This window comes from Bubalus bubalis, chromosome 1 (assembly GCF_019923935.1).
Source record: "Bubalus bubalis isolate 160015118507 breed Murrah chromosome 1, NDDB_SH_1, whole genome shotgun sequence".
In the NCBI taxonomy this organism is placed as follows: domain Eukaryota; kingdom Metazoa; phylum Chordata; class Mammalia; order Artiodactyla; family Bovidae; genus Bubalus; species Bubalus bubalis.
Window position 1 is genome coordinate 171,374,277 of NC_059157.1, and position 13,883 is coordinate 171,388,159.

The following is a 13,883-nucleotide window of genomic DNA, read 5'->3' on the forward strand; positions in this document are numbered from 1 at the left end:
CAATATTAAAAGTGCGAGAACCCTCAAGGAAACCTAAGAGAGACGTCTAGTTGGCGGGGGAGGGAGGGTGGTGAAATCTGCTGAAACAGAAAGGACAAGAAGGAGCCCAACTTCTGCCCCATAACTCTCAGAAAGGATGTCAAGAGTGGTAGAAAATGAGGAACCTGGGAGCGTGACTCCGAGGGGAGGAAACCGGCGATCTGATTCCGGGCCTTTAGCTGCTGAATTGCCTCAGTTTTCAAGTTTCTGATGCGAGGGATTCTGGGTTGGTCCCCACCACGCCCCTGTCGTCCCCAGATTCAGAAGTCTGGCTTCTCTGAGCCTCTGTGGCTGGGAGTGATAGAGCGGAGCAGCTAAAAACCAAAAGAGCAAATCTCGCCTGCCGGGCGCTCCAGGCTCAGAGAGAACCTTACCCGGGAAACCCGACCGGAGCGCGTCCCGCCCCTCGCCACGCCCCCTCACGGCCGCCAGGCCTCCCCCGGGTCCTACGCGGAAACGAATCAGACCTAGAGAGCTGACCGGCCGCGGCTTCCGGGAGGAGTTTTGGGCCCCGCGAGTCTCCGTCGGGCGCCGCGCCTCCTCACCAGAGGTAGTTGTGGAGACGCCAGGAGCCCGCCTCGTTGTAATTGAAGAGTGCAGCGCGTCCTCAGAATGGGCGAGCATGGCTTGGAGCTGGCGTCTATGATCCCAGCCCTCCGGGAGCTGGGCAGGTAGGGCCAGGCTGGCGTCTAACGTGCTCCTCCTCACCGGTCGCGCGCGTCCCGGCTCCGATCCCCTCAACCCCGACCGCGGCCCTTGTGGAGATGCTCCACGGCTGACTGGAGCGCTTCTCCCTCAGAGAGGCCGTTGAAAGGTCGCTGGGCGCGGGGAGTCGCCGCAGACCCGCGGGATACGGGTTGGAGGGGACGGGTCGTCTGTTGGTTCCACTTTACCTGAGCCGCGGGCGGGAGTTCTTTCCCCACCCCCCATCCCGATCCCCAGGGGATTGCCTCAGTGGCGGGAGGGAAGTTGCCTTCTGATCACTTTCTCGTCACTTTCCTTCACTCATTTGCTTCTCAAAGCCTCGTCCCTTAGATAGGGTGCTTGCCCCCTGCACTTTCCCCAGTTCCTATGCTTTATGATCACTGTTGGTATTTAGTATTTGGTATTGGTATTTAGCTTTTTGACCCAAAACTACCCTCGGAAGAAAAATCACTCGTTCTGATTTTGTGCAAGGAAGCCCAGTTGTTTTAAAAAGTTTCTACATTAGACCATAGGCCATTCTGGAGATGGGACCTTTTCGTACTGATCATCCACTCTTCAAAACATTATTTTACTCAGAAATCCCAGGGATCTCCCACAACGTCCACAAAGCATAAATGTTCACAGAATGTTACTAAAATTTGAAGATAGCTTAGTGTTCCAGTTGCGAGTTGTTATTTCCTGTAAACGTCATGTCTGTTTGACTCTTTGTGACCCTGTGGACTGCAGCCTGCCAGGCTCCTCTGTCAATAGCATTTTTGTCCCCAGCCAACCAGGCTCCTTTATCCAAGGGATTTTCCAGACAAGAACACTGGAGTGGGTCTTCCCGACCCAGCAATAGAACGAACCCACGTTTCCTGCGTTGGCAGGTGGATTCTTTACCACCCAAGTAAAAGTAAGATTCTGTAAACGAGCTGCCGAAAGAGAGGGGACAGATGTCAGTGGCTGCTAGCCCCATTCAACACACACATAGCCTTTCCTAAACCTGGCCTGAAGACGAGAGACGGGGTTTTTGTTTGTTTAATTTTTATAATACACTGTGAATAGAAAATAAGTGGGCTTGTACCACGGCTGCAGTTGAACTGTCAATGGGAATAGTTGCTTTTCGATTTCTTAAACTGCTTGGAAACTTAGCACACAGCCACAACTGACATTAATCTCATGGGATATTTAATTCCCTTTCTTTTTGCCATACATTTGTGTCTATCTCCACTTGTAGATCCTACAGACATTGACATTTAGTCTTCCTCAGTTACATAGATAGGAAGATATAAATGAAGGGACCATACTTATCTTAACTGAATCATCCTATTGTTGTGTGTATAATTTTTTCCCCACTTTGCATGAATGTTACAAGCATACTTGTGTTAACATTTTGTAAAGTAACATCTGCCTTTCTAAAATAAGATGAAGGCAAGTGTTCATATGGGAAACTGATATACAGATTTCATCTTTCAGGCTCAGTGTGAAGCTCAGTGTGTTTTCCCCGCCTTGCTTTTGGAACTTACTGATTATTACTTCTCTTCCCTTTTCTGTCTTCCTCTGTGATACTTGTTAATGAAAATAATAGTATCTTGGATTTGTTTATACTCTCTTTCATCAACAGAACTTAGGTTACCTTTTACTCATTTGTAGCCATTCTAATAGAAGGAGTAGAGAAACTGACACATAGAATTGTCTAGTAATAGTTCTTAATGATCATGATTTTTTCATTGCAACTGCTTTATTCACGCTTATTCAGTCTCCCAGTATCTCCATGATCTGGGAGAATGGAGCAGATACTATCACTTGATTAAGAAATGGAGTCATGAAAATTGAAGGATTAAAGTCAAAGAGATAGCAGTTATTGGAGCTAGGTTTCCAGAGTCAAGCCATCAAAGCTTTATTTTCCCATTCCCCACCCCCCCCTTTAATTGATCACACGGTTACATTTCTGAAAAAAGTAAGATGTTACCATTTTAATGTGTAGTCTCTTCTTCCTCTGTCTCTCAGGGATAAATTTTGCTCCTGTTTTTTGCTGGTTGAACTTTTTTTTCTCTGCATAGCCTTTCTGGTATTCTCATCCATTCTCCTGCCTTTGACTACCATCTGCTGTTTGATGACTCCAGATGTGTGTCTCCAAACCGTATTTCCTTCCTGTAGAACCAAAATGCAACTGTATATTGGCAGTTGTTAGTGTAACCCACTTGTTCCCTGGGTGTCCTGTGTACAGTTAAGACTCAATATATCCAGTACAAATTCTCCACATATCCCAACCTCTCCAAGCTTTTTTTTTTTTAATTCTCTCATTTGCTGAGGTAGGGATATCTCAGTAAATGATGCCATGTTCATTCATTTTTCCAAACCAGAAATCTGGGCATCGTTCTTGACTCCATATGTGCTTTTGGCTGTATCCTTAGTCTTCTTTCCATCTTTTTTCTTTTTTAATATTCGTTTATTGTTATTTTATTTATTTTTGGCTGTGATGGGTCTTCGTTGCTGCACACAGCCTTTCTTCAGTTGTGGCGAGCTGGGGCTGCTCTCTAGTTGCAGTGTGAGGTCTTCTCATTGCAGAGGCTTCTCTTGTTGTGGAGCATGGGTTCTAGGTGTGTGGGCTGAGTAGGTGTGGCACACGGGCTTAGTTGCCTCACAGCCTGTGGGATCTTATCAGACTAGGGATCAAACCAGTGTGCCCTGCATTGAAAGGTGGATTCTTAACCACACAAACCCCTCTTTCCATCTTATTCCTCAGTAACTTGTCTAGTCCTATGGCTTTAAATATTGCCTGTGTTCTGATAGGGTTTCCCAGGTGGTGCTAGTGGTAAAGAATTCACCGGCCAATGTAGGAGATGTAAAAGACGTGGGTTTGATCCTTGGGTCAGGGAGAGCCCCTGGGGGAGAGCATGGCAACCCACTCCAGTATTCCTGCTTGGAGAATCCCGTGGACAGAGGAGCCTGGTGGACTATGGTCCATAGCATCAAAAATGAATCAGACATGACTGAAGTGACTTAGCACACATGCATGCATATGCTGAAGGCTCCCAAATTTATATCTCTAGCCCAAAGATATATGTTAGGTTCTTACTCAACATCTACACTCAGAAATTAAAATTAATATATTCAAAGCAGCACTTGTGATTTACTGTCCTTAAATCTGTTCCTTCCCAGGTTATTATAAATTTACCAGCCAAAAGCCTAAGAGTTATCCTTAATTTTTTTTCCTTTATGCCTTAATAATCCATCAGCAAATCCTGTCCACCCTACCTTTAAAAAAACACTTTTCACCATCTCCACTGCTATCACCATAATTTCTTATCTAGACTATTAAAGTAATTTCCCAGTTAATCTCTTCATTTCTACTTTTACCCACTCACAGTGGATTTCCTACTCAGCAACCAAAGTGATTTTTACAACCATGAATCATATTGTAGATTATATAACATTATCCCCCTGCTCAAAATCTTCCCTTGGTTTTCCAGCATACTTAGAATAAAATCCAAACTCCTTCCGAGCGTCTCTAAGGTCCACCATAATCTGGCTTCTGCCTGCCTCTCCTCACAGCCGTGTATTCATCCCTTGCCCACTCTACTCCAATGACATTGGCCTTATTTTTAGAGTACACCAAGGTCATTCCTGCCTTCATCCTTTACACTTGTTGTTTCTTCTATCTAAACACTGGCTGATTCCATTCAGATATCATTTCCAAGGACCGTCTCTGACTTTCCTGTTTAAAATTACTTTGTAATCACAAAATATTTTCCAATAGTGATAGTTCGCATTAAAATGTTAAATGAGACAATGGGAGGGAGATGAGGGACTGGAGAACAGCAACATTAGCCACTAGAGAAGGTTTAGATGGTGAGAAGAAGCTCATAATGTGAAACTGAGAGGAGAAGTGTCTGAGATGGAATAGGAAATACAAAGATCCCTAGGTGGGAATAAGCCTGCTTTGTAAAGAAGAGGAAGAAGCCTGGAACATAGGGAGCAAAGAGGAGAATAGTATTAAGGATGGAGGGGTACGCAGAGGCCAGATACTTTAGCACTTTATAGGGTAGACTTTAAGTTCAATAGGAAGCCATGGAATTAACATAATTGAATTCATGTTTTTAAAACATGTAAATTCATTCACTTACTTAGAATCTTTTGCAGTCCCATCGCCTTCTGCCAGAGTCCAACTCCAGCAGCCAGGGATTCAACCTGAAGGGGTGAGCGGTGTCGGCGAGAAACTGAGGCAGCCTCTCAGTTTTCTTGGACTGCCTGTTTATTTCAAGCTTATGATTCTCTTTTATACTTTTACAAAAGCATTAGGTCAGAGGTTTGATATTTTTAGTTCCCATTGACCCAAATTTATTTTTCTCCAAAAATCATTGTTGCCTCTCAAAAGGAGTTCCTTCCTCAGTGATTTTCTTATCTACTTTTTCTCATGTGTCCTTGTGAATACACTGTAACTCATGCTAATGTCTGGGCTGCATACCACATTCCTCAGTTTATTTCTTATCTAAGTCCTGTTTGCCCCTAGTATCCTAAGCTCACTGTTTCTTAGGGCTTCTAGCTAATAATATCTCTAAAGTCCCTAATTTCTATAAGCTATAGTAGAATATACTAACATTACTGCATCCCTTAAATCTTTAGCTTCTAACTATTTTAATTATTCCTAAGCCCTAAATTCAGCAAACTCCTTTGCCATAACACTTTCCTCACAAATAGGCTTCAGATAGTAATCCCTCCCATGGTCTCAAGCTGCGGCCTGTGTGCTCACCCTGGAACACTTTTTTGTAAAAGTCCTTGAACAAATGTCAGTGATTAACTTTATGAATTATTCTCTGAGCACAGCTGCAGAAGGCTTTATGCCTTCTCATGCTCCTCTCAAAAACAATAAGCACCTTAATATTCTCTTCAGTCAACTCAGCCGAGGAAAGGGAAAAACAAGTCAGAATCACAAAGCCTAACTCCTTCATTCCAGGTCCACGTCTACAGAACAAAGGGAGGGGGTTTAGGGCCATGCCTCCATTTTGTCAGTAATGCCTAAAGCGGCTCCTGACAGCCTTCAGTACAGAATTCAAACTCCATAGTCGGTTCTTTGAGCTTTGACCTTATCGTCCCTCTTCAGCTTCATTTCCAGATAATGCCTCCCTGGTCTTTGGCCATGCAGACCCGCTGACAGTTTCTAGAGCAGCTTATGTTCTTTTTCCTGAGCCTTTACACATGTTTCCTCCGCAGGAATACCCCTCTTCCTTCCCTTATTTTACCTGCCTAGTCCCCTAGGGATTCTACTTTGTGTCACCTCGTCCAGGGAGCCCTGACTCCTCCAAGGGCCTTGACTCCTCCAGGTCCTGCTCAGAACTTAGAGTCCCTTCTATGTTCTGTCTTGGCTGTATTAACTCTTAACCACACTGTGTTAAAATTGCCTTTTTACTTTTTTCTCCTTTAAACTACTCATTGGTTTAGAGCAGATACATCAGTTCAGTTCAGTTGCTCAGTTGTGTCCGACTCTTTGCAACGCCATGGACTGCAGCATGCCAGGCTTCCCTGTCCATCACCAGCTCCCGGAGGTTGCTCAAACTCAATGTCCATTGAGTCGGTGATGCCATCCAACTGTCTCATCCTCTGTCATCCCCTTCTCCTCCTGCCTTCAATCTTTCCCAGCATCAGGGTCTTTTCTAATGAGTCAGCCCTTTGCATCAGGTGGCCAAATTATTGGAGCTTCAGCTTCAGCATCAGTCCTTCCAGTGAATATTCAGAACTGATTTCCTTTAGGATTTACTGGTTTGATCTCCTTGCAGTCCAAGGGACTCTCAAGAGTCTTCTGCAACACCACACTTCAAAAGCATCAACTTGGTAAATACATGGCATCTTCGTTTTCCTGACATTTGATGCTTGCCCAGGCGAAGTGCTCAAGTGTTTGTTAAATGTATCCAAACTCTATGTGATACTAAAATTACCACCCAAATATTATTGTATACTTTTGAAAAAGTATGCCCTCTTCAGTTCAGTTCAGTTCAGTCCCTCAGTTGTGTCTGACTCTTTGCGACCCCATGAATTGCAGCACACCAGGCCTCCCTGTCCATCACCTAATGTCGAGGTTGCAAAATAAGAAATGCTTACCCTCCCATGAATTTCTTTATTCCAATAGTACATCTAATAAATGATAATCACTTCACCTTTATAAACTGATTTTTTTAAATTATGCAAATGACACATGAATGCATAGTCTTTTTTACAAACTTAGACTTTATAGGAAACTCTCACCACCACCCACAATCCCAGTTCCTCTTCACCACAGACCTCCTCATTCACGTTTTTAAGTGACACTTGTCAAATTATACTTGGTTTATGACAAAATCTCCTGATTTTGTCTAAAATAAGTCATGTTACCTTGTAATTTCAGACTTGAAAATTTTTTGGTTATATTAAATCTGTGATGTCCTATAGTATACTGTAGACACCAACTTTATGTGGCCACTGAGCATTTCACATGTGTCTAATCTAAAATTGAGATATGCTATAAATATGAGATACTAGGTTTCAAAGACTTAGTTCCCGAAAGGAGTATAAACAATCTCATTAATAATTTTTATATTGATTACATTTTCAGATAATATTTTTGACATATTATTGTAATGAAAATTGCCTGTTTCTCTTTACATTCTTAATGTGATTATTAGAAAATTTATAATTATGCATGTGGCTTGCATTATATTTCTATTGGCCAGTTCTGATTTAAATAATAAGATAAATAACACAGTTTTTTCTCTTTCATGTATAAATACAACTACTTATTCTTTGATTCTGTGTGCCTAGGGTTTACATTATTTGTAAATATTTATTATTTCATTTAATGGTTTTTTTTGTCAAACAGGACACAATTCTAGGTGGGGTGTAGGCAATGCAAAGAGAATTAAAAGACAGTTTCTCTTCTGCAGCAGCTTATGGTCTCTTGGTAGTGCAGAAATTCATAGAGAAACATAATCTCCCACCTCTAGGATCCTATGGTCTATTGGTAGATATTCCGCAGGTTCGGAAAAGATTATACATTAAGGATGAAGGAGGCATAAGATTCAGAAAGATTCTTATGAACCACTGATTCATTCAACAAAGTTTTTTGGACTGTTTACTATGTATCGGGACCATTTCCATCATGGCAGTTATATACTGTAGATGCCTTGGGTCCTGTATGTAATCAGTTATAATTGGATTCCCCCAAAATAAAGAGACCAAATTGCCAACATCTGCTGGATCATCGAAAAAGCAAGAAAGTTCCAGAAAAATATCTATTTCTGCTTTATTGACTATGCCAAAGCTTTTGTGTGGATCACAATAAACTGTGGAAAATTCTGAAAGAGATGGGAATAACAGACCACCTGACCTGCCTCTTGAGAAATTTGTATGCAGGTCAGGAAGCAACAGTTAGAACTGGACATAGAACAACAGACTGTTTCCAAATCAGGAAAGGAGTACGTCAAGTCTGTATATTGTCACCCTGCTTATTTAACTTATATGCAGAGTACATCATGAGAAATGCTGGGCTGGAAGAAGCACAAGCTGGAATCAAGATTGCCGGGAGAAATATCAATAACCTCAGATATGCAGATGACACCACCCTTATGGCAGAGAGTGAAGAGGAACTAAAAAGCCTCTTGATGAAAGTGCAAGAGGAGAGTGAAAAGATGAAAGTGCAAGAGGAGAGTGAAAAAGTTGGCTTAAAACTCAACATTCAGAAAACGAAGATCGTGGCATCTGGTCCCATCACTTCATGGGAAATAGATGGGGAAACAATGGAAACAGTGTCAGACTTTATTTTTGGGGGCTTCAAAATCACTGCAGATGGTGACTGCAGCCATGAAATTAAAAGACGCTTACTCCTTGGAAGAAAAGTTATGACCAACCTAGATAGCGTATTCAAAAGCAGAGACATTACTTTGCCATCAAAGGTCCGTCTAGTCAAGGCTATGGTTTTTCCAGTGGTCATGTATAGATGTGAGAGTTGGACTGTGAAGAAAGCTGAGCGCCGAAGAATTGATGCTTTTGAATTGTGGTGTTGGAGAAGACTCTTGAGAGTCCCTTAGACTACAAGGAGATCCAACCAGTCCATTCTGAAGGAGATCAGCCCAGGTATTTCTTTGGAAGGAATGATGCTAAAGCTGAAACTCCAGTACTTGGGGGCACCTCATGTGAAGAGTTGACTCATTGGAAAAGACTCTGATGCTGGGAGGGATTGGGGGCAGGAGGAGAAGGGGATGACAGAGGATGAGATGGCTGGATGGCATCACTGACTTGACGGATTGAGTCTGGGTGAACTCCTGGAGTTGATGATGGACAGGGAGGCCTGGCGTGCTGCGATTCATGGGGTCGCAAAGAATTGGACACGACTGAGCGACTGAACTGAAAAATAAAGCCTCTCACTGTTTCCAGTGTGTCCTCATCTATTTGCCATTAAGTGATGGGACAAGATGCCATGATCTTAGATTTCTGAATGTTGAGCTTTAAGCCAACTTTTTCACTCTCCTCTTTCACTTTCATCAAGAGGCTCTTTAGTTCTTCTTAGCTTTCTGCCATAAGGGTGGTGTCATCTGCATATCTGAGGTTACATATTTCTCCTGGCAATCTTGATTCCAGCTTGTGCTTCATCCAGACCAGTGTTTCTCATGATGTATTCTGCATATAAGTTAAATAAGCAGGGTGACAATATACAGACTTGACGTACTCCTTTCCTGATTTGGAACCAGTCTGTTGTTCCATGTCCAGTTCGAACTGTTGCTTCCTGACCTGCATACAGATTTCTCAAGAGGCAGGTCGGGTGGTCTGTTATTCCCATCTCTTTCAGAATTTTCCACAGTTTATTGTGATCCACACAGTCAAAAGCTTTGGCATAGTCAATAAAGCAGAAATAGATGTTTTTCTGAAACTGTCTTGTATTTTCGATGATCCAGCGGATATTGGCAATTTGATCTCTGGTTCCTCTGCCTTTTCTAAAACCAGCTTGAACATCAGGAAGTTCACGGTTCATGTATTGCTGAAGCCTGGCTTGGAGAATTTTGAGCATTACTTTACTAGCGTGTGCTGTTGCTGCTGCTAAGTTGCTTCAGTCGTGTCCGACTCTGTGCGACCCCATAGACGGCAGCCCACCATGCTCCCCCGTCCCTGGGATGAGTGCAATTGTGCGGTAGTTTGAATATTCTTTGGCATTGCCTTTCTTAGGGACTGGAATGAAAAGTGACCTTTTCCAGTCCTGTGGCCACTGTCCAGTTTTCCAAAATTGCTGGCATATTGAATGCAGCACTTTCACAGCATCATCTTTTAGGATTTGAACTAGGTCAGCTGGAATTCCTTCACCTCCACTAGCTTTGTTTATAGTAATGCTTCCTAAGGCCCACTTGACTTTGCATTCCTGGATGTCTGGCTCTAGGTGAGTGATCACACCATAGTCATTTGTGTTGTGAAGATCTCTTTTGTATAGTTCTTCTGTGTATTCTTGCCACCACCTCTTAATATCTTCTGCTTCTGTTAGGTCCAAACCATTTCTGTCCTTTATCGAGCCCATCTTTGCATGAAATGTTCCCTTGGTATCTCTGATTTTCTTGAAGAGATCTCTACTCTTTCCCATTCTATTGTTTTCCTCTATTTGTTTGCAGTGATCACTGAGGAAGGCTTTCTTATCTCTCTTTGCTATTCTTTGTAACTCTGCATTCAAATGGGTATATCTTTTCTTTTCTCCTTTGTTTTTTGCTTCTTTTCTTTTCACAGCTGTTTGTACGGCCTTCTCAGACAGCCATTTTGCTTTTTTGCGTTTCTCTTTCTTGGGGATGGTCTTTCTCCCTGTCTCCTGTACAATGTCACGAACCTCTGTCCATAGTTCATCAGGCACTCTGTCTATCGGATTTAGTCCCTTAAATCTATTTCTCAATAGATTTAAATAGATTTCTTAATAGATTTAAATCTACTCCTGAGAGTACTTTGCAGCAAATTCCAGACATCATTTTATCAATCAGATCAGATCAGATCAGTCACTCAGTCGTGTCCGACTCTTTGCAACCCCATGAATCGCAGCACGCCAGGCCTCCCTGTCCATCACCAACTCCCGGAGTTCACTGAGACTCACGTCCATCAAGTCAGTGATGCCATCCAGCCATCTCATCCTCTGTCGTCCCCTCCTCCTCCTGCCCCCAATCCCTCCCAGCATCAGAGTCTTTTCCAATGAGTCAACTCTTCACATGAGGTGGCCAAAGTACTGGAGTTTCAGCTTCAGCATCATTCCCTCCAAAGAAATCCCAGGGCTGATCTCCTTCAGAATGGACTGGTTGGATCTCCTTGCAGTCTAGGGACTCTCAAGAGTCTTCTCCAACACCGCAGTTCAAAAGCATCAATTCTTCGGCGCTCAGCCTTCTTCACAGTCCAACTCTCACATCCATACATGACCACAGGAAAAACCATAGCCTTGACTAGACGGACCTTTGATGGCAAAGTAATGTCTCTGCTTTTGAATATGCTGTCTAGGTTGGTCATAACTTTCCTTCCAAGGAGTAAGCGAAATACCACTATTTCTAGAGTGTAAAGACTTTTTAGACAGACCACAATACCATTTTCATACCTAAAACTTTAATTTCTTAAAAACATCGAATATCTAGGCTGCTCAAATTTTCTCAGTTGTCATTTATAGTTTGCTATTTTTATTCTTGATTCAGAATCCAATGTAGGACTAGCCACTGTACTTAGTCGATACGGTTCTTAAGTTTTCATTAAAAGTTTCTTCTCTCTTTATTCCCTTGGAATTTCTTTGTTGAAGAAACTGTTTTCTTTTGATTTTTCTAGAAGTCTAGATCTATTCAATAGAAATATGAAGGAAGTCACATATATAATTGAAAATTTCTCACATTACAAAATGGAAATAGGTGAAATTAATTTTAGCAATATATATTATTACCATATTGTATATATCACTTATATATGGAATTTAAAATACAACACAAATGAACTTATTTATGAATCAGAAACAGACTGACACATAGAGAACAGACTTGTGGCTGCCAAAGGTGGGGAGCAGGGGAGAGTTGGATGGGAGTTTGGGACTAGCAGATGCAAATTATTATATACAGATGGATAAACAACAGCATCCTATTGTATAGCACAGAAAGCTATATTGAATATCCTGTAATAAACCATAATAGAAAATAATATGGAAAAGAGTATATGATAACTGATTCACTTTGCTGTAAACCACAAACTAATACAATGTCATAAGTCAATTATGCTTCTATTAAAATAAAAGAAACTAAAGAAACCCAACATATATTATTTAACTCAGTATATCCAGATGTTATCATTTTAACATGTAATTAATATAACATTATTAATGCAGTATTACACATTTTTGGTAGTGAATATTCCAAATCCAATGTGTATTTCATACTTGTAGCACATCTCATTTTGGACTAGCTATATATCAGGTTCTCAATAGCATGTGGTAAAGGTTTACCATATTGGGCAAGACAGGTCTAGACTTTGCAGATTGTATATTTTGCAGAATACTATCAGTGTCAACATTAAAACTAAACACATTTGGTAAGTTCAACTTTAGAGAATTTTTTACAGATGAAATCGTGAGTCCCTTTAAGGGTTGTTGTTCATTCGCCTAGTTGTGTCCAACTGTTTGTGACCCCATGGATTGCAGCACGCCAAGCCTCCCTGTCCCTCATCATCTCCCAGAGTTTGCCCAAGTTCATGTCCATTGCATTGGTGATGCCATCCAGCCATCTTATCCTTTGACACCCTCTTTCTTTGTTCCCTCAGTCCCTGCCATCAGGGACTTTTCCAGAGTTGGCTGTTCACATAAGGTGACCAAAATACCGGTGCTTCAACTTCAACATCAGTCCTTCCAATGAGTATTCAGGGTTGATTTCCTTTAAGATTGCCTAGTTTGATCTCCTTGCTGTCCAAGGGACTCTCAAGAGTCTTCTCTAGCACCACAGTTCAGAGGCATTAATTCTTTGGCACTCTGCCTTCTTTACAGTCCAGCTTTCATAACCCTGTGTGACCATTGGGAAGACCATAGCCTTGACTGTTTGGACCTTTGTTGGCTGAATGATGTCTCTGCTTTTCAACACACTGTCTAGGTTTGTCATAGCTTTCCTGCCAAGAAGCAATTGTCTTCTGATTTCCTGGCTGCAGTCACCATCCACAGTGATTTTTAGAGCCCAAGACGAGGAAATCTGTCACTGTTTCCACCTTCTCCCCTTCTATTTGCCATGAAGTAATGGGGCTGGGTGCCATGATATTAGTTTTTTTAATATTTAGTTTTAATCTGGCTTTTTTAGTCTCCTCCTTCACCCTCATCAAGAGGGTCTTTAATTCATCTTCACTTGCTGCTGTTAGAGTGGTATTATCCATGGTATCATCCCTTTAAGGGTTAAAAACATTTTATTTGTGTTTTAGTGCCAGTCCAGAGGAATATAATACTGTTGTACAGAAGCCAAGACAAATTCTATGTCAGTTCATTGACCGAATACTTACAGACGTAAATGTTGGTAAGAAAAAGTTATTTCTGATATAAATCATAATTGTTTTCTTTTTCATGTATACACATTATAGTAGCATTTTTCTCCATGTAGCTTTAGATATATAGTTAGGACTTATGATAGTTACTTGTTGTTGTTCATATTAAAGTATGTATTACTTATTATATAATGTGATTTACACTTTTAAAACAATTCTGTTTTCCTCATTGTTATCTAGATAGTGCTTGCCATGATTCTTCTTTGATATATGAATTATTTTAAATAAAAATATTTGGCAAGTTCTCTTTTAGATAGGTCTTATGTCAGTGGTTGGAAAACAGCAAATGCCATTTTAAGAAACTCTTTGTATAAGAGTTGGCCACTTTGTCAATGAAAGGTAATAAGATTCTGTGAGTTGTTGAATCAACTATTTACTGTTTGTGACGATCTAAAAGACAAATCCTACCAACTTGGTAAGATGGTGTCATATGTGCCATGTCTGTTGAAATTACATGGAAGGGACAATCTGGAGTGGCATGTGGCTCATGATTTATAAATTTAATTCCAAATTTGACATAGATTTTAAGAATTACAATAGGCATCTAGCCTTTCTTTTTCAATCAGTAAAATTTTGAGTTCCTGAAAAATAACAAAGGACTACTGAGTACTTGC

General features: G+C 41.3%; 1 protein-coding gene across 2 annotated transcripts in view; it reads left to right on the forward strand.

Moving 5' to 3' along the window:
* Nucleotides 1-518: 518 nt before the first annotated feature.
* Nucleotides 519-13,883, forward strand: part of ATR (ATR serine/threonine kinase) — a 117,182-nt gene continuing 103,817 nt past the window's right edge. The window contains exons 1-2 of one of the 2 annotated variants that reach the window (XM_006078008.4): nt 519-710; nt 13,150-13,241. In XM_006078008.4, coding sequence (XP_006078070.3) covers nt 652-710; nt 13,150-13,241 — 151 coding nt within the window. In that variant the 5' untranslated portion in view covers nt 519-651. The remainder of the gene's footprint in view (nt 711-13,149; nt 13,242-13,883) is intronic. The other variant, XM_006078007.4, reaches the window with a different exon arrangement.